This window comes from Cyphellophora attinorum, assembly GCF_001299255.1.
Source record: "Cyphellophora attinorum strain CBS 131958 chromosome Unknown Contig23, whole genome shotgun sequence".
Classification (NCBI taxonomy): domain Eukaryota; kingdom Fungi; phylum Ascomycota; class Eurotiomycetes; order Chaetothyriales; family Cyphellophoraceae; genus Cyphellophora; species Cyphellophora attinorum.
In genome coordinates this window covers 388,695-410,507 of record NW_017253251.1, presented here as the reverse complement: position 1 = coordinate 410,507, position 21,813 = coordinate 388,695, and the positions used below count along the sequence as shown (strand labels likewise).

Genomic DNA, 21,813 nt, shown 5'->3' with positions numbered 1-21,813 from the left:
TCCGCCGTACCCAGGGACCGACATTGTCGACTTTCCTTCCACTCAAGTAAAGTCACAAGCCTGTCAGCAACAGTTAATATCCGCGTGCTGGGTGAATGAAGATTTCGACTCCGAAGCGAAAACGGCATGGCCGCTGAGAATGTATGAATGTCTAGGTGTATCTACGTTTATATTCACCACTCCATCCGATCATCACCCACAAGCCTCACATCGCACCTCTCCTGACCCCTCCACACTTTCGCTCCATCATTACATCTCGCGACCGCCGCCCTCAGATCAGAGACCAGCCCACCTGGCCCGGAAGCGTAGACACTCGTTGGGCCACGCACTGTGCTGCCGACAAAGTCAGTGACCAGCTTTGCTAGGTCCGGATGCCGCGTTTCTTGTCGTATTGCGTCGGCTGAGCTGGGCTGGTGTATTGAGAGGCGGCGAGGCGGCGTTGATGAATTGCTAATGCTGGAGGATGCAGCTTCCTCTGCGGATGACTGCATAGCGTCGTGGGCTGACTCGGAGGATGAGGAGCAGCATGATGCTTTGGCTCGTTCTTGCACGGCGATCAGACCGCCCTTCTCACGCTCGACGTCCTCCAGATTCGATGCAGCGCTGGCCTTGTCCTCTCGCGTGACGAATATCCGGATGGCCAGGTTCATTCGCTTGCTCGCCGCCATTAGGGTGTCAAGCTCGGGCCGTATCCATTCCATATCGTTGCGCCGTCGGATCGCCCAGACAAGCTCGATCCTCCGATCTCGTCCGGCTCGAACTGGAATAGGTAATGTCATGAGGTGAAAGAGCACAGGCAGGACGAATGTGATGCCGCTTCCGCCTGCAACCAGGAGGACGTTGACGTCTGGCTCGTGCGTGAGCCTCTCAACGTGACTTGTGCCGTATGGACCTTGCAGAATCACTGCTGTTCTTGGCGTTGGGTTCTTGTTGCGTGCTTGTGATCGTAAAGCGTCTGGCAGGACCGTGGTCGACTTCGAATCATCTCTGGAATAGCTCTGACTGTCGTTGAGCTCGAGGACTTTCCTCCTTGCTATTTCAGCAACTTTGCTGGTCTCTCCACCTTTCGCTCGGAAGACATATGTGTGCTTCTGTCCCTCCTTACCAATACCAGGCAAGCTAAGAGGTGTGAAAGGATGACTCTGCCAAATACTGCTCTCAGGGAAGCAGAGATAGAAGTGCTGGCCAACCTCCCAAGCAGCATGATTGTGTACGAAGTCCAGCCGCACAACATCCCCATTCATCTCATCCGGGAAGTAGCTGACCTTTGCCTGCGCTGCTTGGAAACCCATCCCCGCGCCATCCGGCAGATACTGATAGTGCAGCAGAAATGTCCTCACCAGTCGTACAATGCGGTCAAGACCCCAGACAGCCAGCGACGCAATGATGAAGCAGCCAAGCTGCGCCCAGTGACCGTAGCAAGCACCCAGGAAAACCATTGCCATAACATAGTGAACCTTTCGGAAGACCTCGTATCCGCCTGTTCGACGCACTGTGCATGAGAAGGAAAGCACCAGGATCAGTGTGATCAAGACCATTGCAACAACACCCCAAATCATGTACGTCTGCTTGATAAAGTTGGTCCAGACTTTGGGCTGTGGCTGGTAGAGCTTGGCTTCGACAACCGTCCAGCCGATTGTGTGGACAGCGGACTGTATGTAGATGATGTAGCCGATCCACCGATGCAAAGGCTGGAAATTCTGGTACGGGATACCAGTCAAGAGTGACAGGAGGGACTCTCGAGTGGCCAGGAGGATCGATAGCGGGAGCAGCGCATAAGCAAGGATACCGATGCGGTCGGAGAATGGTCCTAGGCTGGTGCGGGTATTGTAGACACCGGGACTGTTCTTTACGGGTGTGACCCATGTCTCATAGCGGTAGCCCACAAAAGTGAACATCGTCAAGTAGATGCTCAGCATAGACACGATCAAGACTTGTAGCCTGGTGACACGACCAAATACTGCCCTCAAAGCAGTATCCGGAAGCAAACAGCGTCGGAAACTCGCCTTGACAGCGCTAGCCAGTCGGCTGGCGGAGCTTTGAGCACCTAATGACGAGGTCTCAGCATCACCCTCCCGTGGAGGCGACTTGCGCGAAGGAAGCAAGTGCCGCATAATGCCAAACCCGAAGAAAAGCGCCAGGAGCACCGCCCACATGATGCCGACGAATACTACACCCTGATCATGGGCACCATATACAACATCAAGATAGTCACCTGAGTGGTCTTAGTACCGTAACGTGTTTGGGAACATTCGGAACTCACAGCTGCCAGCATCGACCACACATGGCACCACTCTGTCCGCATATCCCCAGTGATGCGAGACTGAAGTTGCCGCTGCATGATCCTGAATGTGCTGTCGGACTACCAGCGTGGGTGGCTGCTGAACCGTCGAAGCCATGACCTAGGTTCGAAGTCGTTGAGCTGGTCCAAGGAACGGTGTCGACAGCCTGCAAGTCACTGACAACGACACGAAGCCGGCATGAGTGGTATATAGTCGCCTCGCCCCGGGATGGGCAATGCCATCGCTGAATAGTGGAGTTCATGCCAAGGCTCTTGAATGAGCAAGTTTTCTTCCTCGCCAAGCCATCGGCATGAGTATAAGACGCTCCCACTGGCTGTCATGCACGAGGCGCATGCGTGAGGTCCTCTCAGTGGATTTCGGGGTCGGTTTTAGTGCTCTCAAAACGAAAGGCCTATCAAAGATACCGAGTAGTAAGGCCAATTCACTTCTGAGCACGTTTTCCAGGCCCGGAAGGTGGGATCGGTGAATAATGTTGCTCGTATCTTGCTCACCTTCACGCTCCTGTCAATTCTTATAGCCCTTGCCAATTCTCGAACGACGTTGGGTTTGACTCTACCACACTCGACTTTCGTACCATAAACTTGCAGTACCGACAACCAAGACTAGCTTTCGAAAATGGACCACGGAAGCATGGGTGAGGGCGACGGCCCGACATGCAAGATCTCTGTATGGTCGCACACCTCACCTTACTTTGACCTAACCTGCTGACAAGACTCCAGATGCTGTGGAATTGGTACACTATTGACGCCTGCTTCCTCGCCGAATCCTGGCACGTGACGAGCTCTGGCCAATTCGCAGCGTCCTGTATCGGCGTCATTCTGCTCGTTATCACGCTTGAGGTACTGCGACGGCTCGGCAAGGAGTATGACTCGCACATGTACCAGCAATGGCATCGTCAGGCAGCAGCACGATTCTCGAATCCAGGACCTCAGGATTGCTGTGGTCCAGAGAACCCTCCAACGTACCCGCAGCAGTTTGCCACTTTCAGAGCGACGCCACTGCAGCAGACTATCCGCTCGGTGATCCACATGGCGACGTTTGCGGTGGCGTACTTCATTATGTTGCTGGCCATGTACTTCAATGGGTACATCATCATCTGCATCTTCATTGGTGCTTTGCTTGGCAAGTTCCTCTGCGATTGGACCAGTATCAAGATTCCTGTGGGAGGTGCTGCCAGCTCCGGGTCAGGGCCGCAGGCCAAAGGCGAGGAGGAGCTGACTTATTGCTGTGGCTGAAAGATTTCAGCGCGTCAGAGTGGAGGTCGGTACCAATGGGGTACGGAAATCTGGGATCAGATCGACAGGACAAGCCTAGTCCGCCCAGTAGTCTGCATGTAGGCACATGGACATCTGTTGCGAACACCGGCTTGCATGGTAGATATCGACTGCTTTCAGAGCTTGATGACACGCAATAAGGAGGTGCATCCTGCGAAAGTTGGAAGCCATAATTCTTCGTAGCACATGTTTCAGTGACGAGCAGAGAGTCCACCGCTGTCCTCAATGCTCGACACAGTGGCAATCGAGGTCTCGTGAGGCTCACCTACGGTGTTCGATACGATCTTTGCCTTGTTGGTTGCCTTCATAATCAGGTCTTCGACCTTCTCGACTGACTCGTCATCATTGGCCGTAGGCACATGTTTCGGACTCGTCAGAGACAGCAACGACTCAACGTTCTTCTCGAGACGTGCACTTTTTGGCAATGCCGGCATGGCTGAAAAAGCGTTGGACAGATCTGTGCCGCTCTGAGCACTCGATTCAGTAGTTTCCGTCAAATTGCTAGAGCCAGAAGCAGCAAAATGTCCTTGACGTAGCCTGTGGTTCCAGACAAGAGCACGCCCGTGTAGTCTGCCGAGTTCAAGGGCCTTGTCGTACCCTTTCTCGATACCAAAAATTTTGCCCTCGACTAGTCCAGCATGCGTACCATCAGCAGCGCCGGCATCAAAGCCTTCTTTGTAGAATTGATCCTCGATGTCGAGGACATCATCGAAGAGATCATCCGCCATCGGAACGTCGTGTCCTCGTTCAGGGGTGGTCAAGTGAATGAGAGGCAGTGTGAGGAGGAAACTTCGAGAAAGTGATAGTGGGAAGGCGTTTAGGCTTCTCCAAAAAAGGCGTCATCCGGGGAAGGAGCATCCCTGGGCGACATCCGCTCGAGACCGCCGTGGGTTTTTATGACTGCAATTTGTCGGTCAGAAGTAATCTTTGACAGTTCACACTGACGCACACCTTGTTCCAGCACCTCGTCGACTCTGTACACCCAGACTCTCTAGAAAGATTTGCCAGTCCCCAACACCCTCAAGCCCGAAAGCGACAGCAGAAATCGTCTGCGAGCACTACAGCGACTTCCACAGCGCGCCGGCGGTGCTGCCCCGCAACATGGCTACGAAACCAAAGATCTTGCCAGAGGAAGGCAAACGAAACATCCTCATCACTTCGGCGTTGCCGTACGTCAATAATGTGAGTTGACGCCACCCCTACTTTGGCTCGAATGCTAATAAAACAGGTCCCGCATCTGGGCAACATAGTGGGCTCCGTCCTCAGCGCCGACGTCTTCTCGCGCTACAACAAGGCTCGTGGCCGACCGACATTATACGTCTGCGGCACCGACGAATATGGCACAGCGACCGAAACACAGGCACTGAAGGAGGGTGTCAGCCCAGAGGCACTGTGCGCAAAATACAACAAGATCCACGCCGAGATCTACGAGTGGTTCGAGATTGGCTTCGACATCTTTGGACGAACTCCGACGCGGCAACACACAGAGATCTCACAAGCAATATTCAAACAGCTGCACGAGAAAGACTTCCTCGTGGAGCACACAAACACACAGCCATTCTGTGAAAAGCATGGCAAGTTTCTCGCAGATCGCTTCATCGAGGGCACGTGCCCCAAGTGCGGCTACGATGATGCGCGGGGAGATCAGTGCGACAACTGCGGCACTCTGATTGATCCGCTCGAGCTCATCAAGCCGCGCTGCAAGGTCGATGGAGCCACACCAGTTGTCAGAGAGACCAAGCACCAGTACCTGCGGTTAGACGTGCTGCAAGAAAAGGTGGATGAGTGGGCCCGAAAGTCGATCAAGAAAGGCGGGTGGTCGAGAAATGCGGCAGTCATCACAGAGTCGTGGCTGAAGCAAGGTCTGAAAGAGCGAGGCATCACAAGAGATCTGCAGTGGGGTGTCCCTGTACCGTTACCAGGCTACGACAACAAGGTCTTCTATGTCTGGTTCGAGGCCTGCATCGGCTATCCTTCTATCACCGCCAACTACACCGAAGACTGGAAGAAATGGTGGCACAATCCCGAACAGGTAAGCCTGTACCAATTCATGGGCAAAGACAACGTCCCATTCCACTCCGTCGTCTTCCCAGCATGTCAAATCGGCACTGGGGACAATTGGACACAACTCCACCACCTCTCCGCAACAGAATATCTCAACTACGAAGACGGCAAATTCAGCAAAAGCAGAGGCATCGGCGTCTTCGGCAACAACGCCAAAGACACAGGCGTGCCAGCTGACGTCTGGCGCTACTATCTCCTTAAGAACCGACCAGAGTCAAGCGACACACAATTCGGCTGGGACGCCTTCGTCGACGGCAACAATACCGAACTCCTCGCCAAGCTGGGCAATTTTGTCAACCGCGTAGTGAAGCTCGTCAACTCGCCCAAAGCCTATTCCGGTGTCATCCCAGACTTCGACCCGTCCAACCTCCCCGAATCATTTGACTCCCACCTCAAAGATATCACCGAACAAATCCAACAATACCTCAGCGAAATGGAAGCCGTCAAGCTCCGCCAAGGCCTCGCCACCGCCATGCGAATCGCCGAAGCAGGTAACGGCTTGATCCAAGCACATCGACTAGACAATGCACTCATCGCTAGCGATCCCAAACTGGCTGGCGCTGTAGTCGGCACCGTCATCAACCTCATCCTGCTGTGCTCCGCTGTATTCGAGCCCTACCTCCCCGCAACCTGCGCTTCGATCCGAAAACAGCTCAACTCGGATTTCCTCTTAATCCCCTCGGAGGAAGACATCGCGAGTGGTTGGAAGCCAACATACATCAAACCCGGCCACAAGATCGGCCAAGCTGAGTATCTGTTCAAGACAATTGACGAGAAGAAGAAAGTCGAGTGGAAGGAGTACTATGGCGGTAATCAGGCTGAGCGTGAGGCAAAGAAGGCAGAAGAGGCGAAGAAGGCTGCAAAGAAGGCCGCAGATAAAGAGAGAGCTAAAGCGAAGAAGGCGGCAAAGAAGCAGGCCGGCGCCGGCTCGGGCGAGGGTAGTGTCGAACAGAGCGCAAAGGGAGGCCCGGATACGGCTGCAGCCAACGGTGTTGACGGTGACGTGGTCGACAAGGTTGTGGATGGTGTAGCACAGGTCACGATACCTACCTCGTGAGGGGGACCGATGCTCATGAGACTCTGCTACGATCTGAATAATTGAGCAATGGTAAGATGACAGGACGACTACCGCAAGGTATGCGATCATCTAGGGGTGTTTTGTGGCTCAAAAAGTCGAAATTTCATTAGAGCAAGATCGAGGTTCAACACCAGATGAGACCGTTTGTGACGAGGACGAGATATCAAGATCAATGCATTGACCACAATTATTTTCCTACCTCCTGAGGGCAACTGTCCTACCGACACCCTATACATGGTCTTGCTGGGAGGTAGGCTGCTCTACCTCCGCCTATCTCCATAGGCAGCTGCGGCGTTCTTTTGTCCCCGCGTAAATTGTTTGAACTGCAACACCACGCGACTAGGCAACACCAGCCCTCTTGTCACTCTTTTGCCAATATCTATCGCGACCTTCATACTCAGAGGATGCCATCTCCAATCACCTCATCCATACGAACACCAATCTGAACGCTGATCTTACTACACACCTCACACCATGGCGGGCCTGTTCGGCACCCAGGCCTCCACCAACACCAACGCCCCAGGCGACATCTCAAAGGACGTAGCACTGAACCAACCCCCCGACGACAGTATATCCGACATCCGCTTCTCACCCACTGCCGACTTCCTCGCCGTCGCCTCCTGGGACAAGAAGGTCCGTATCTACCAAGTCGATAGCAGCAGCGGCCAGAGCGAAGGCAAGGCCCAGATCGAATTCGATGGCCCAGTGCTAGCAACTGCCTGGTCTGAAGATGGCTCCAAGGTCGTCGGCGCCTCCGCAGACAAGACCTTCAAGATGTTGGATCTCGGCTCAAACAGCATGACGCCTCAGAGCCTGACCGCCCACGACGAGCCCATTAAGTGCGCCAGATTCACAAATATCCAGAACACGCCCGTGCTGGTCACGGGCTCGTGGGACAGTAAGTCTGCCACACGTCTATTGGGGATCTCAACTAATGTGTTTCTTCAGAAAAGGTCAAATACTGGGATCTCCGCTCCGACAAACCCGCCGTCACAATCGAAAACCAAGACCGCGTCTACACCCTCGACACCCGCGGCAAGCTCCTCGTCATCGGCACCGCCGACCGCTACATCAACATCATCGACCTCAACAAGCCCGAATCCTTCTACAAGACCATCCAATCCCCACTAAAATTCCAAACCCGTGTCGTCAGCTGCTTCACTCCCACACCGAACGGCTTCGCCATCGGGAGTATCGAGGGGCGGTGCGCCATCCAGTATGTCGAAGAGCGGGATGCCTCCAATAACTTCTCGTTCAAATGCCACCGCGAAACAAACCCCAACAACAAAGACCAATCCAACGTCTACGCCGTCAACGCCATCTCCTTCCATCCAGAGCACGGCACCTTCAGCACCGCTGGGAGCGATGGGCAGTTTAATTTCTGGGACGGACAGGCGAAGCATCGCTTGAGTAGGTCTACCCTTTTTCTCATCTCTACCCATCTCATATGCGCCCCGGCACGGAGCTAACGCACAAGCAGAGGGATTCCCAAGCGCAGGCGCACCCATCACAGCGACAGACTTCAACCGCCAAGGCACGATCTTCGCGTATGCACTGAGCTATGACTGGTCTCAGGGGTTTCAGAAGAACACGGCGCAGCAGCCACACAAAGTAATGCTTCACGCTGTCAACCAGGATGAGGTCAAGCCGCGACCGAAGGCGGGCGGGAAGCGTTAGGAGCAGAGTGGCGGAGAAATGCGCTAGGAAACGCAAGCCGGGGCAGGGAGTAGCGGCATGGGCTGGCAGAGGCAGCTAGGGGAAGTGATGCGCTAGGAGCCGCAGGGCGGCGGTGGACGGCTGCAGCCTCTGCTGGGCCAGTTGCCTAGACTGACAACGACGGGCAGAGGCACAAGGGAGCAGCGGAGGTCTTTCTGAATTGGGGAAACTCTTAAGGTTAAGGTCTCGAAAGAAGCTCACGGACAGGCAGACGCGGAGGCAGAGTCTACAACTGGACTAGGAGGAAGGGGAAACGCATCAAAGAATGACAAGATCACTTTAGATCAAAATAGTCGATGGCCACAGACCAGCAGGCCAGAGGACCGGGATCATACCCCCCGGACCGTTGCTAGGTAGAATCAAATGAATGGAAGCAGCAAGCCCACGTAAGAACACCTTTTGAATGCTCGAGTATGAGGTGACTACTAAAAAGGTATGTGGCAAAGATGCTAATCCGTGATTCCCGTACTGATCTGCTGCGGTACCAATGCTCGTACCTCCCAATGTCCCACGCCGTAGACTCCCATCGCATGGCCTCGTTTGCTTTTTCGTCTTCCGTCCAATTCCTAGAGTCCAAGCAGTGGATGCGTAACTCGATTTTCGGATGAAACCCCCTCAACGCACTTCCCAACACGCAAACTCTGGTCTCGTGCAGACCTGCGCCCTCGGCGCTGATGAGCAGACACTCTCAACCGCTAAGCAATGTCCATGCCCTCCGCATCGTCATCTCCCTCACCGCCATCTTCGCTCTCGACCTCACTTCGTCGTCTCCTAGCGTTCGAAGCTTGGTGTACTGGCTCGTCTAGCTCATCGCCACCGATGACTTTGCCTTCCATGTCGACAACATGGCACAACTCGATGAGCCGGGCATGGCTAAGTGTTTTGAACCCTTCTGTTCTGACGACTCTGCCCCAATTCATCATGCAGAAACGCGCTGCTCTCTGGCGCAGCCACTCCTCGTCTGTGCGGCCCGCACGATCCCAGATAACGGCTGCATGGTCGATGTCGATTTCTCGCGACAGGCGGTTAACGCAGAGCAGGCGGAGCTTGGGCATGTCGTAGAGGTTGGCCATGACGAGCATGCCGGCCACGTCAGTGAGATCTCGGCAGTATTGTGATGGTGCGATCGAGTCTGTGTAGAGATAGTATAGGAAGGCGCGCACGACAGAGTATGGTTCGGGGATGTGCATGCGGGACGTCTGGTATTCGATCATTTTGGAGGAGTACAAGCGGCGGAAGTGTGGCCAGCGGGCGTGCAGGATGATCTTGTGGACATGGATCAGAGGTGAGGTTGACGAGGAGTCGGAAACGAACATCTGGCTGCCACTCGTGTTGGTGGAGTAGCGTGCGGCTGGTGCTTGACCAAGGTCGCCATCAGCGGACATATCATCATCGTCGTAGTCGTCAGCATTTGCTGTGATGGTGAAGTCGGTCATGCCACCCTCCGGTGATTGGTCGAACATCGATGCGAGATCTGCACCGAGTCCGACAGTGCTAGTCGCGGTCTGCTCGGCTGCTAGGATGCGTGTCTGCTCGGAGTTTGGGCTGACGAGATCGTTTCCCAGTAGACCATAACGCTTGAGATCTATTGAGAGGACTTCGCTCAACTGCAACTCTTGATTAGCATTGGCTGTGTCCTCCGTCGGCGATCCCATCAGCCAGGCTTGAGTGCCGTCCTCGTTGATGCAGCAGTAGTGCCACTTGTAGCCCGGAGCAAATATCTCTGGTCCTTCGACAATTCGCTGCCAGCGTAGTGAGTCGAGCTCCAATGACGACAAGTTGCACTCGCTAGGTCGTATTGTTGTCGTTGGGGTAACAAAATCCAGAAGTGCGCCGGACGAGCAGACGTGAAAATGTGTGCCTGTTGACTGCTGCGGTACATTCGGACCTGAGACGAACTTCAGAGACGAGATTGCACCCGGAGCATTGGGCTTCTCCCTTCTAGACGATCGAATGTGAAGACTGCCTGAGTTTGCAGGATATGCATCGAGTCGATCTGACCTTGGGGCGAATCTGTCGTGTGTCGAGCTGGTCGCCCTACCCATCGAAGGAAGACGGCGACCAGAGCCTGAGAGTGACGCTGACCCTTTCAGGTCAAGCCACCAAATCTCTGATGACCGCTCCATCTCATGACCGAGACCACCGAGTACCCACAGCCGGCCTCCCCATATCCAGGCAGAGTGGTCAAATCGCTGCACAAAGCTCCACGTCTTCGACCATGTCATGGTCTTGAGGTCTAAATAGCAGATGTCATCGAGGATGTAGTTAGTCTCGCCCGTGAGTCCGCCAATAACGAACAACTTGTCCTCGTAGACGACGGCCGCGTGTCGAGCTCTTCCTTTTGGGATTGGGCCTTGGGTGTCTGGTTGAGTCCACGTATGGGTGTTGAGGTCGAGGATGACGACGTCTGATAGGTACTCGCGGTGCTCATTCTCGCCGCCATATACGAGGAGCTTGTCGCCCTGATACAACGAGGCTGAGTGGCCCATTCGAACGCCAGGGATGTCTCCATAGTTGTCGACTAGTTGCCAGTTAAGATTATTGAGATCTAAGCGGAGGACGTGATTGTAGACTTCGTCAGTGAACTGGTCGAATCCACCAAAAGCATAGATCTTGTTATCGCCGCAATATGTTACGGATGCGTTGACGAGACATGCTGGCTTTTGTCCGGTCGTTTTCCAGATCTTGGGCTTTTGGCCTTCTGGGGGGCCTCGCCTATTCTTGGCGGGACTTGTGGGCATTAGGTACGTCGTCTGTGTTGGAGTGTTTGAGCCTGATGTTCGTGAAGACTCGGCGACTTGAGGAAAGACAGGTCCTGCAGTAAGTCGAGATCCGAATGCTGTAGGCGTGGTCGGAGCCGCCATGGCAGAACAGCATATGGGTAATGGTTCAATTCAGGGTAGGCAAAGAGTATGGGCGTAGTAGGGATGTTAGAAGAAGCTGCAAAAGCATCGAAGTAATGTGGTAGTACAATTCGCGTGACAGTAGTTCTGAAGCAAGTGAAGAGTTGAATCGGTCAAGTCAATCGAGGAAGAAGAGATGATCGTTGCTTCACTTCACTTTCGAGATGAGGCGGTCGTCGTCGCTTCCGTCGGGGTCCTCACGTGACCTAGGTTGTAAAGGCCGAATTCCAGAACTTCGGGCAGGAGCGCTTCACGTGACTTTCAGAAGATCCGATTTTTGGGGAAGCAGGCACGTTGCTGGGGTGATGGCGCTACAACGAAAAGATGTCAGACCTGGTTGGCCGGGTCGCACAGCAGTACTTGACTCGCGATCTGATCTTTTGACCTCTTCCTTCCTTCCACCTACATTTCCGAACTCTCAAGACCACCAAGTCTTACCTCCTCCTGCATTTGTGTACGAGTATAGCTTAAGATCCATTAGATCATACTCAGTATTGATCGACCCTCCGATTGGACAGCTCTTACTCTGCACCTAGCTCGGTTATTCAGTCAATCCAGCGATTGCTAGCAACAACACCACACTAACGACAACATACCAACAGCAGCATCACCGGGACTCATTCAGTTGATTATCTTGGGATATCATTGAATCGCTGGACCCCAGGCACAGACTTCCTTCGACAAGTTCTGATTGCTTAATCGACTACCTACTAACTTCTCGAATTTCTTCGTTGATCTTCGAGTACCCCACAGGACAACGACCGAAACATTGACTTGTCAATTCGGTCACACAACAACACAACCAACAGACATGGCGACTGCACAAGTATCAACGCCTCTCAAGAGCCATCATGCATCTTCTCTACCAAGACCGCTGGCGGCCGGATGCCTCTGACGCCTTCTCCTCGTACAAGAACCACGAGCGTGACATCCAACAACTACTCTCCTGCCACCCCTCCTCGAGACTCGATCCACAAGCAACGCGATCCCTCACTCTTCTTCGCTCGATCATCGTCTCGAAGCACTCCCAAGCTCAACTACGCCAACTCTCCCAAGTCAAACATCGCTCGCAACAAGCAATCTCCCAAGTCGCTCGAGCTTGGTGTCTCAGACTGGACTCTGACAGGCACTGGGCCTGCAACCAATGCTACTCCTCAAAAGGCCAAGAAGGACAATGCTCTCCGCACAAGAGCTGGCAAGACAACCATCAGACTTCCTCACGATGCTGCCGATCGATTCATTCCCAGCCGGACTGCGAGTCAAGGCCTCAAGACTGCTGGCTCAGCCAAAGGAGATGAGAACAGACCTAAGACAAGCGAGGGCTCGACAGTGCTGGCTACTGCTGCCAGTGCGTTCGACATCTCTGCTCGTGGTGCTGACTCAGACATCACGTCTGCGCTGGAGAACCTCGGCCTGGAAGATGAGGTTCCTTCCTACACAAAGAAAGATCTGGACTCGACAGCATACGAGGAAGAGCTGGCCTCTGCATGTGGCATCTCCACCAACCAGCGTATCCTGGCCTTCAAGCCTGCGCCTCCCGAGTCGTCCAAGCCCATCGACCTGCGCTCTCAGTACAACCGACCTCTCAAGCAAGCCAGCGCACAGTCTGCTCAGTTTCGTCGTCGCATCCAGTCAGCACCAGAGCGTGTTCTCGACGCTCCTGGTCTCGTCGATGACTACTACCTCAACCTGCTCGACTGGAGTACCGGCAACCAGGTCGCCATTGGGCTCGAGCGCAACGTCTACGTCTGGTCCGCCGACAGTGGCTCCGTGAGCTGCCTTCTAGAAGCTCCTGCCGACACGTATGTCAGCAGTGTCAAGTGGTCAGGCGACGGTGCATACGTCGGTGTTGGCCTCGGCTCAGGCGAGGTGCAGATCTGGGACGTCGAGGAGGGTACCAAGCTCCGCAGCATGTTCGGACACGAGACGCGCGTTGGCGTCATGGGGTGGAACAAGCACACTCTGTCTACTGGCGCCCGCAGTGGACTCGTCTTTAACCATGATGTTCGCGTGGCTCAACACAAGGTCGCGGAACTTGTCTCCCACACTTCCGAAGTCTGCGGCCTCGAATGGCGCTCGGATGGAGCACAACTCGCTACTGGCGGCAACGACAACTTGGTCTCTATCTGGGATGCTCGATCGCTAGCTGCTCCCAAGTTCGCTAAGAAGAATCACCGTGCAGCTGTCAAGGCGCTTAGCTGGTGTCCCTGGCAGTTGAACCTTCTCGCAACCGGTGGTGGTGCCAACGACAAGCACATCCACTTCTGGAACACCACTACCGGCGCTCGCGTCAACAGCATCGATACCGGTTCTCAAGTCACCAGCTTAAAGTTCAGCAACCACTATCGTGAGCTCGTCAGCTCGAGTGGATTCCCAGACAACTCGCTCAGCATCTGGAGCTATCCAACTCTAGTGCGCAACGTGGAAATCCCTGCTCACGAGTCCCGTGTCCTCCACAGCTGCTTGAGCCCGGACGGTCAGATGCTCGCTACTGCTGGTAAGTCGTTTCGTTTCATGCATGCATGCATGAATGCAGATCTGATCAAAGCTAACTCTTACTAGCGGCGGATGAGTCCTTGAAGTTTTGGAAGGTCTTCGAGCGCAAGGCTGGCGTGAACGCCTCGGCGGCTAGAGAGGGTGGAGTGGGCAAGGGCAGCAACATGGCTAAGCAGATGACCATACGATGAATGAGCTACCTCTACCTACGGCTGCAGGTGGCGAAGGGCACCCCGGATGCTATGACGTGTCTAACGGTGATTGATGAGTGCTTTTCTTCAGCCAACTCAATGTTCAGAGGCAGGCAGATACCATAGTACCATGTGTAGGTCCATAGGTACAAGATCGTGTCTACCCAATTGCATACAGCCTCCTGAATAGTCGCGCACAGCGCGCTCACTCGTCCACGCGCTTCTTCCCGCACGGGCTGACCCTACGGAATACTGCTTGAATGCTGAAGATTCCACCATTCGAACCAGCGCATCCAGATCATGAGCGAATCAACAAGTACAAGTGACATCTTGCTCTGTTGATCCTTACAGTCGGGGGCGACATCCTCCAGCTGCTGTTGGCTCGAACTCGTCTGCACCCAAGGCCTTGGGCGCTTAGATCCCTGTCCGCTGTCTCTCCGCCCCACTGAGCTTTCCCCGCCAATGACACACCGATAGTTGTTGCTTTCATGCGAATTGAGCGCGCTTCATCACGCTCTACTATTGAGCGGGCTTTCTGTGGAAAAGCTCCGTATGGTGCGTTGATGACTGGCGTCCGAAGTGCTGGGACCGGTTTGGGAACGTTGTTGGCTGGTCCGCGTTTCTGAAACAGCTAGTTTGCTGGCATATCATTCATGCCATGGACGAAGCTCACAACTCGCATCTTTTAGCGGCAGCAACGACGACTGAGCCTGCCCTAAGCTAAGGGCTTCCCGCATGCCGCACTAGCCTGCTGGCGAACACGATGCCGTTCCTGGAGCTCGGTAAGTGATCGCCGTACATGCCAACTGCACTCAAGAAAACATGCAAGGCCGCCTGCCAGATTTGTGGATGCGCAGCGCTCTTTCTCTCTCTTTTCGTGCGTTCGATACTGTTCGCAGGAGCGGCAGGGTTGCTGTGCCTTCCAAGAGCGGTTGCTGGACTTCGCGCTGGCTGCGAGAGTGTACTCGTTGCGTTCCCATCTCGTGCAAGCTGAGCCAATTCACCTACCAACTCGGCCGCAAACACGACCGTACTGACCGGTTTGCGACCACGACTATCTACTTGGGCAACATACACAAATCTGCCTCGCCAGAAAAGTCAATTACCTAGGACAGCACCGCATCGCCGGCAAGGTATTGCGCGAAGCATAGCATTGCAACCAAGCTGCGATGCTTCACGCCTGACGAGGCGCATTCCGATATAGCAGCATGGCCGCTGTTCTACGACCGCTGAGTGCCACCAATACGTTGGTGTCCGTCTTCTCGCCTTTTTCGAGCCAGCACAGCCCGACCGCGAAAGACTCCTCGCCGGATGCGACCATGTGAGTCTGCAAGATGTCCCCCACTGACTGCTTGTACTGACTGCGTCCCAGGTCGACCGATTCAGAGGCTCTGAAGCCACCTGCAAATCCTGCCGTAGAGGCACTGAAGTCACCAGCAACACCCGGCGTGGAACCGTCTCCGGTGTCTGATAGCGGCACAATATTTACCGATATCGACGATGGTGTGACCGAAGCTCAGGCGTCGACATCGCCGCCAGATGAGAAAGTGCCAATGAAAAAGACCGAAGCCACCGACAGGCGCTCTACACAATCGCCGTTCGAACGTTTTCGCAGTCCATCATTATCTGTGGGTAATATAGATGACCTCGACGTAACATTCGCTGACGCCGCTAGCTGAGGACAAACTCATTGCTTGCCTACCAAAGCAGCCTCAAGTCGGATGAGTCCGAGCCTCAGTCCGTGATTCATGTTCCGTCGGGATTCGGAAGCTTTGTAAGTAGCTCGTCTTCGCCTCAAGCCGGGCGCTGACTGTCCATAGCCTCCAAGGAAAGCCGACGAGGACTCCGAAGGTGAGATCGATTCTCAGTCATCAGATGTCCCTGAAACTCCTGAGCGGCCAGACCTCCAGAGAGCAAGAGGTGACTCAAATGATTCAGTACGATCCGACCGCACGGTGAAGATGCCCCATCTTCTAGGACGATCGCACGACGTACCGCTGCCACCGACGCCCTTGCAGACGGCACTGCCGATGACACAGGACTGGTCTTCGACGCCACGCGCCCAAACACGATCGGATCTGGGAGCATTCTCGCGCCCACCCTCGAGTCTTGCCTCGATACTGGAGAAAGATGATATTGTGGGTGACTATACAACCGACGATCCTTCCGGAGTAGATTCGGATGTGTCACGACGGGCAGATCATTACTTCCGCAGCACTGAGGACGAGATCGCTGCTCTCAGGACCGCGCTATCGGAATGCTGGACGCTATGCAACACTCTGGCATCGCTATCATACATTCATCGGGAACGCATTTTCGCCTTTCCTCAATCAACTTCAGCCACTGCTGACAGCTTGCATCTGCACCATCAACAAGCATGGAAGTCGTGCTGGAAGCTTTGCCAGAACCTCTACGACTCGGTATCGCCAACATCAGCACCCTCAAGCTACTCGAGCCCATCTCGACCAACCCTAGATCTGTGCCGAGAGTTTTGCGCAAGCCTATTCGATGCTCGAGCCCGTGACAACGAAACGGCCGATTCGGTCCTGCGAGTCTCATTCGAACTCAACAATCATCTCTTCAATACGCATGACCGGTCACTTCCAGAGGCTTTCCGAGAACGGACTTTGGATTTCTACATCACACTTTGCCACCGGCTCATGAAGCAGAAAGCTCGTATGCAGGAAGAGAGTGACTCTTTGCTGCGAGCGTGCTGGAGCTTAGCAGAAATGCTCTTCTCGTTGAGACAAAACGCTCGCGAGGGTCGCAAAGCAGACGAGGAACTCCTCGGCTCGGCCGTCCAAGCATGCTGGGAACTCTGCGATTTGTTCAGAGAAGGATGGACGCAGATTCGGCCGGAACGTGGAACGCCACGACCATCACAGACTACTTTCACGCAAGCATTCCAGCAAGCGCGTCGTGCTGGCTTTGGCATCGGTACTGATGATAACGGAAACCCGGTCGACACCTCGAACGGCGTGACCATAATCGGACTGCCAGAAACGCCGACTACGATATTCGAGGACATCACAACGGTCAACGTGATTAGTCCGGATGATCCTGAGCCACAGCCCAACATCCTGGTCCTTGGTGCTGATGCGCCTGCTGAGATGGGTGTACATAGTACGTCTTCCACACCTGCGCCGCAGCAAATAGTCGTGATGCCAAACCAGCATCAGCAGCTGCAGCGTGAGCCAGGCATCTTCACACATATTGTACGTGGTGGACACGCTGCTCCGGCTTCCGCCTCCATGCTTGGCCTTGTCAACACCATCAACATGGGACAGACACCGATGAGCGCCAACGCCACCACAACAAGTCGTCGATTCTGGAGCAGCGCCTCGTCCGCTGCATCAGCTGCATCAGCCTCAGAAGTGACGCAGGGTGGTGGCTTCGGATCACGGAGCGCACACGCCACCACGCGTAACCCGCCGCTTCCTCAGTACACAAACAGTCACAGCAGCACTATAAATCCCAACACTCGAGTGCAGCGACAACCGGCAGCACCGTCGTCGACCAGGACACTCACAGCAAATAGTGTCTCGGCACACAATAATCAACAGCAAGCTCAAGCGCAGAAGCGGAATGCCGTCACACGCTCGGGTGAGGATCGGGCACTCCTGCTACTGAAGCTGCTTCTGATAAAAGCCGCACTACTGACCAATCGTGGCTTCCATCCAAATGCCAGCGACTCAAAGCTGAATTCGCTGCCGCTGTTCGCCAAGTCACTGCCAGATACCGCCTTCGGTACTCAGGTGTGGCAGGTGAGTCTGCTCGACAACTACCGCAAAGCCGTGCTCAACGATCCCGCCATGCGAGATCTGGATCTGAGTCGGCTTGTGGTGGTCAACAACAATAAGAAGGGAAGCGAGGGAGACGACAAGGACCAAGATCTAGGTGAAGTGGTGGTGAATGTCAACCCAGTCGAAGTCGCCCTCGCGGTGAGAGGCATGACGGCTGCGGTGTACGGTTTTGGCTGGCTGAGAGATCTATACCGATTCGTGTGGGGCTTCTACGTGGAAGAAGTGCTCAATGCCAGAGGCGAGGAAGTTGCTGCTGTGCAAGGGAAGCTTGGGCAGCAGGGAAGTGGCGCACCGCAGGTATCAAGGAGGAAAAGCTCAGGCAATCAGCCATCACAGAGTGGAGGAGGAAAGGCCGCTGCTGCTGGAAGTACAGCTGGCATTGCGTCTGGTACAGATGATGAGAGTGGCGAGAGTGGACTAGAGGAGGAGCAGCATGTTACCGCTTGAGACGGATTGCGGACGTGGTCATTGCGACACGAGAGGATGAACACCAACTTGAGCAAGTTTACGGAGGATATACCCCAAAACCTCAGAGGTTCTATATGCGGCAAGATACACGATCCCAACGACTTCTGGGCGTGGTCAGCGGCATAGTGGAGAGGACAAAGCAAAGACGGAGATACATGTCGCCATACATGGCTGAATGCTCGGACGTCAGTGTGGCGCTACCTGAGGTATGAATATGATCTCCTTGAATCACAACAACGCACCTTTGCTTGTCTACCACACTAGGAGTGCTGCGTATCCCTCTTGGCTTGCTGATCGCGGCTGCTCGATTGCATGTACAATGAAAGGAGGGGTTGGGTCGTGTGCGGTCGACGCCGCTGATGAAGGCGGCTGTATCGCACGCACCACTTCTGCGTGTGTGGAGGTATGTATGGACCGTGCTTTACGGGCGGATGATCACTTCAGCCACTGTCATGGACAACGTCCAACGGCAACATCAATGCAGCAACATGATATAAGGATAAGCTATGCTCCTGTTCTCTTCTCTCTGTGCCTTCATGCTCCAGAGCAAAGGCACAATCATTACACAGATCGTCCGGCCAACATTGACAGTTTCCACCACCAGATACACACCTCGTCTCTTCACCCAACAGCAACCATGTATCTCAACACCTCCCTTCTCGCCACCTCGCTCCTCCTCACTACTACCGCCCTCGCCCAAAGCGCGTCCGTACAGTGGGACAACTTCGGCCATATCCGTGTCTATTCGCAAGACGAGAAGGGCAGAACCCTCGAGGCGCGATTCGACGGTGGATGGAGTGGGCCATATGATGTTGGCGCGATCGCCAAGGTTGGTAGCGCGATGACTGCGGTTGCTTGTGATGCGGGTCGCGTGAGTTTTGCTCTCTCTCCTTGGTTCCTCCTGACGGATACTCTGGGGACGGTGGGTGGGGGAGGTGGTGGCCGCTTCGCGGCCACCGACTCAACGCCACCTCAGGCGAGCGAAGCGAGCACTCCATAGGGGGCGCCGTAGGGAAGGGAGGGTCGGAGTGCAGGAGGTAGAATGGTGACTGCTGGTTCGTAGGGATGGGTAGATAGATCGATGTAACCGTTGGCGCTGGGCAGTGATAGCGTTCTTGTGTACCTACACAGAAGATGGCTAACGTCGTTCGTTTCGATCACAGATACGTTTGTACTATGAGGATGCTAAAGGGAAGTACCGGGAGCACGCACAAGATGGCGGCAATGGCTGGTATGACGGAAGCTTCTCTAATTTGGGGATCACCGCTGCTTGAGATGAATGGTCAAGAAGATGGGCGGATGATGTTGTGTAGGCAATTGCCGATTTGGGGGCGTCTAGCGCGACCGTGACAGAAATGTCAATAAAAGTTGGACTCTGTATCTTTCGTATCAAGCTGTATTGGGAACGTTTGCCATGCAGTGAGAGGTCCTGAAGAATCTTCAGGTCTCGACATCCGCTTCCTGTTGTGCTTTCCGAGACCGACCATTCTCTACCCATCAACATCACCTGCCCTGGAGGACGGTTCCGGCCCTTACGCATCTGCTCTTTACGAAACAGAGTCCGAAGTGCTCCCACTGCTCACTCCGGCACCAGCAGCACCTCTCTTCTCGTCTTTGTTCGCGTGCTGCTCCAGCCCGCCTTCGGATGCAACACCATCTGCTCCTCCCAAAGTAGCACGCTTCCGGCCACGAAAGCTGACCTGGCCCATCTTCCACCACCCTCCCATCACCCACCCCGGGTGAGCTGCGCTCAATACAGCGACGCAGATAACCATCATCGTGCTGTCGAAGATCATGAACAGGGTTTCATTGTTGGCTAGCTCGCCTTTGAAGCCTTCGGAGAGTTCCGCCACACGGAACGCACAGCGGATTAGGATTGTGATGACTGCGACGCCGACTGCGATTAGGAAGCCTTTGAAGCGTTTGGACTGTCGGAGGGTGACTTTGTCTGTGGAGGCGTTGTCCACGCGCTCCGGGCGTTTGCGGATGGTGTACATGAGGTGAAGGCAGAGGACGGCGAAGAGGGTGGTAGCGGCGACTTGCGTGGAGAGACCGGCGACCATTATGTTGACGCCGGTGTCGCGGGTTTCTGGTGTTGAAGCGGTGGAAGCGAGGGCGCCGCCTATGGCTTGAAGGAGCAGGGAGAGGAAATCGAAGGTGATGAATGAGAGCGTTATGGTTCGTGGTGCGAGGAGGGAGAGTTTGGCATGGTTGTTGCTGTATATGGCGATGATTCGCGAGAGGGAGAGGTAGAGTGCCGCTGAGAAGAGAGCTGGGGCGATTGTGAGGCAGCAGAGGTACTGTGGGTAGTTGTCTTAGAGTGTGTTCTGGTAACATAAGAAGAGGCGGGGATCTGGGCAGGGAAAGAGGTGGTCTAAACGGAGGAGGAACACGAATGCAAATGCTGTAGCAGGTATGTCGTCACAACGGCCAGGACGAGAGACTGAGGGAGATTGTTCGTACCATAATGAACCAGCTGTCACTAAAGACGTCCTGATGCATGCCAATACGACCACCATAGCCAACAATCTCGAGGATAATGCCCACAAGCATAGGCCCGGTGAAAGTCCAGGCACGGTAGCGGATTCCGAGGAAAAGTTGCGTGATGAGGCCAACGCTGAATGCTGCGAGGAAGAAGGCATTGCCTGCCACGCTTGGCAAGTAATTAACATATCCGTACCAGTCCAGGCACCATTGTTGCTGGTCGCAGTTGGGCGGCAGCAGGAAGGTCTCGGGCGTTGTGCCGTTGACGACGGGTGTCGACATCGTGGCTGGGCCGGGAACTGTGGCGGACCTTTGAGTGACGAATTGCGGGTGCCTTAGGTCGAGCTCGAAGAGTGAGTTGTGCTGGCTATATATTCTTCACGTATTTGCGACGCCAATACGGGATACGTGACATGGGAGCATTTAGACTTTTCTTCGTCTATTCCAGGAGTGGTGTTTGCGTGAAGGACCCACATTGCGGCATCGATGGAAACGTCGTTGCCTGGCTGAGCACGGCTCAGGGTGCTGGAAGCGGCATGTTATGCCTCGTAGAGGCAGGATCGCGACCCGGGCGACTCAACGAGATCTCACCGAGCCCCGACGAGACGATGGTGACTGCACCGCGGGTTCGCCGAACAATGGAGTAGTGGAGCAACCAACGGTGCTCTGAGCGCCATGATTAATATCCGAATCTCTACCACGGACTCTCGCTAAAGCAGAGAAGTCGTGGTGGAAGGAGTCAAGAAGATTTGCGTGCCCAATGGGAGTAGGCACTCCAGTGCCAAGGAAAAGAGCGAGGCAAGCACAAAGGTTCCAACTTCCATGCACTCGGGTTGCCGCCTCGCTTTCTACACATCAAGCACGAAGTTGATTGCTTGAGTTTGATCCCTGATCCAGTGTCGTTTGAACAGCCTCAATCGATGGCGTGGTCCTTCTTTGCTCCGTGCCGAATCGGGTCCGTTCCAGATCGTTCGCTATCTATCATAAAGCGCATCTGTAAGTCTGTGCGGTAAGAGCTTCCAATGGCGTGACT

The 21,813-nt window shown here is 54.6% G+C and overlaps 10 protein-coding genes across 10 annotated transcripts; 6 read left to right on the top strand and 4 right to left on the bottom strand.

Moving 5' to 3' along the window:
- Positions 1–173: 173 nt before the first annotated feature.
- Positions 174–2,399, bottom strand: AB675_4046 (Ferric transmembrane component 4; the record flags this gene model as incomplete). The annotated part of the gene is made up of 2 exons (XM_018144155.1): positions 174–2,215; positions 2,264–2,399. 2 exons carry the CDS (start codon positions 2,397–2,399, stop codon positions 174–176), a joined length of 2,178 nt encoding a protein of 725 aa, XP_017997596.1.
- A 519-nt stretch (positions 2,400–2,918) lies between these two features.
- AB675_4045 (Copper transport protein ctr4) lies at positions 2,919–3,538 on the top strand (the record flags this gene model as incomplete). Its single annotated transcript, XM_018144154.1, has 2 exons — positions 2,919–2,969; positions 3,023–3,538. The coding sequence occupies 2 exons, from the start codon at positions 2,919–2,921 to the stop codon at positions 3,536–3,538; spliced, it is 567 nt and encodes a 188-aa protein (XP_017997618.1).
- A 230-nt stretch (positions 3,539–3,768) lies between these two features.
- AB675_4044 (uncharacterized protein) lies at positions 3,769–4,305 on the bottom strand (the record flags this gene model as incomplete). Its single annotated transcript, XM_018144153.1, has 1 exon — positions 3,769–4,305. The coding sequence occupies one exon, from the start codon at positions 4,303–4,305 to the stop codon at positions 3,769–3,771; it is 537 nt and encodes a 178-aa protein (XP_017997556.1).
- Positions 4,306–4,678: 373 nt separating this feature from the next.
- Positions 4,679–6,698, top strand: AB675_4043 (Methionine--tRNA ligase, cytoplasmic; the record flags this gene model as incomplete). Its single annotated transcript, XM_018144152.1, has 2 exons — positions 4,679–4,759; positions 4,806–6,698. The coding sequence occupies 2 exons, from the start codon at positions 4,679–4,681 to the stop codon at positions 6,696–6,698; spliced, it is 1,974 nt and encodes a 657-aa protein (XP_017997582.1).
- Positions 6,699–7,193: 495 nt separating this feature from the next.
- AB675_4042 (Poly(A)+ RNA export protein) lies at positions 7,194–8,396 on the top strand (the record flags this gene model as incomplete). Its single annotated transcript, XM_018144151.1, has 3 exons — positions 7,194–7,617; positions 7,668–8,129; positions 8,200–8,396. The coding sequence occupies 3 exons, from the start codon at positions 7,194–7,196 to the stop codon at positions 8,394–8,396; spliced, it is 1,083 nt and encodes a 360-aa protein (XP_017997520.1).
- Positions 8,397–9,130: 734 nt separating this feature from the next.
- Positions 9,131–11,299, bottom strand: AB675_4041 (Acyl-CoA-binding domain-containing protein 5; the record flags this gene model as incomplete). The annotated part of the gene is made up of 1 exon (XM_018144150.1): positions 9,131–11,299. The coding sequence occupies one exon, from the start codon at positions 11,297–11,299 to the stop codon at positions 9,131–9,133; it is 2,169 nt and encodes a 722-aa protein (XP_017997537.1).
- A 924-nt stretch (positions 11,300–12,223) lies between these two features.
- AB675_4040 (WD repeat-containing protein slp1) lies at positions 12,224–14,025 on the top strand (the record flags this gene model as incomplete). Its single annotated transcript, XM_018144149.1, has 2 exons — positions 12,224–13,835; positions 13,901–14,025. The coding sequence occupies 2 exons, from the start codon at positions 12,224–12,226 to the stop codon at positions 14,023–14,025; spliced, it is 1,737 nt and encodes a 578-aa protein (XP_017997482.1).
- A 1,208-nt stretch (positions 14,026–15,233) lies between these two features.
- AB675_4039 (uncharacterized protein) lies at positions 15,234–18,275 on the top strand (the record flags this gene model as incomplete). The annotated part of the gene is made up of 4 exons (XM_018144147.1): positions 15,234–15,346; positions 15,398–15,653; positions 15,701–15,799; positions 15,846–18,275. The coding sequence occupies 4 exons, from the start codon at positions 15,234–15,236 to the stop codon at positions 18,273–18,275; spliced, it is 2,898 nt and encodes a 965-aa protein (XP_017997555.1).
- Positions 18,276–18,933: 658 nt separating this feature from the next.
- On the top strand, positions 18,934–19,296 carry AB675_4038 (uncharacterized protein; the record flags this gene model as incomplete). The annotated part of the gene is made up of 1 exon (XM_018144146.1): positions 18,934–19,296. One exon carries the CDS (start codon positions 18,934–18,936, stop codon positions 19,294–19,296), a length of 363 nt encoding a protein of 120 aa, XP_017997534.1.
- Positions 19,297–19,843: 547 nt separating this feature from the next.
- Positions 19,844–21,062, bottom strand: AB675_4037 (Sphingoid long-chain base transporter RSB1; the record flags this gene model as incomplete). The annotated part of the gene is made up of 2 exons (XM_018144145.1): positions 19,844–20,596; positions 20,760–21,062. The coding sequence occupies 2 exons, from the start codon at positions 21,060–21,062 to the stop codon at positions 19,844–19,846; spliced, it is 1,056 nt and encodes a 351-aa protein (XP_017997613.1).
- Between the last annotated feature and the right edge of the window lie 751 nt (positions 21,063–21,813).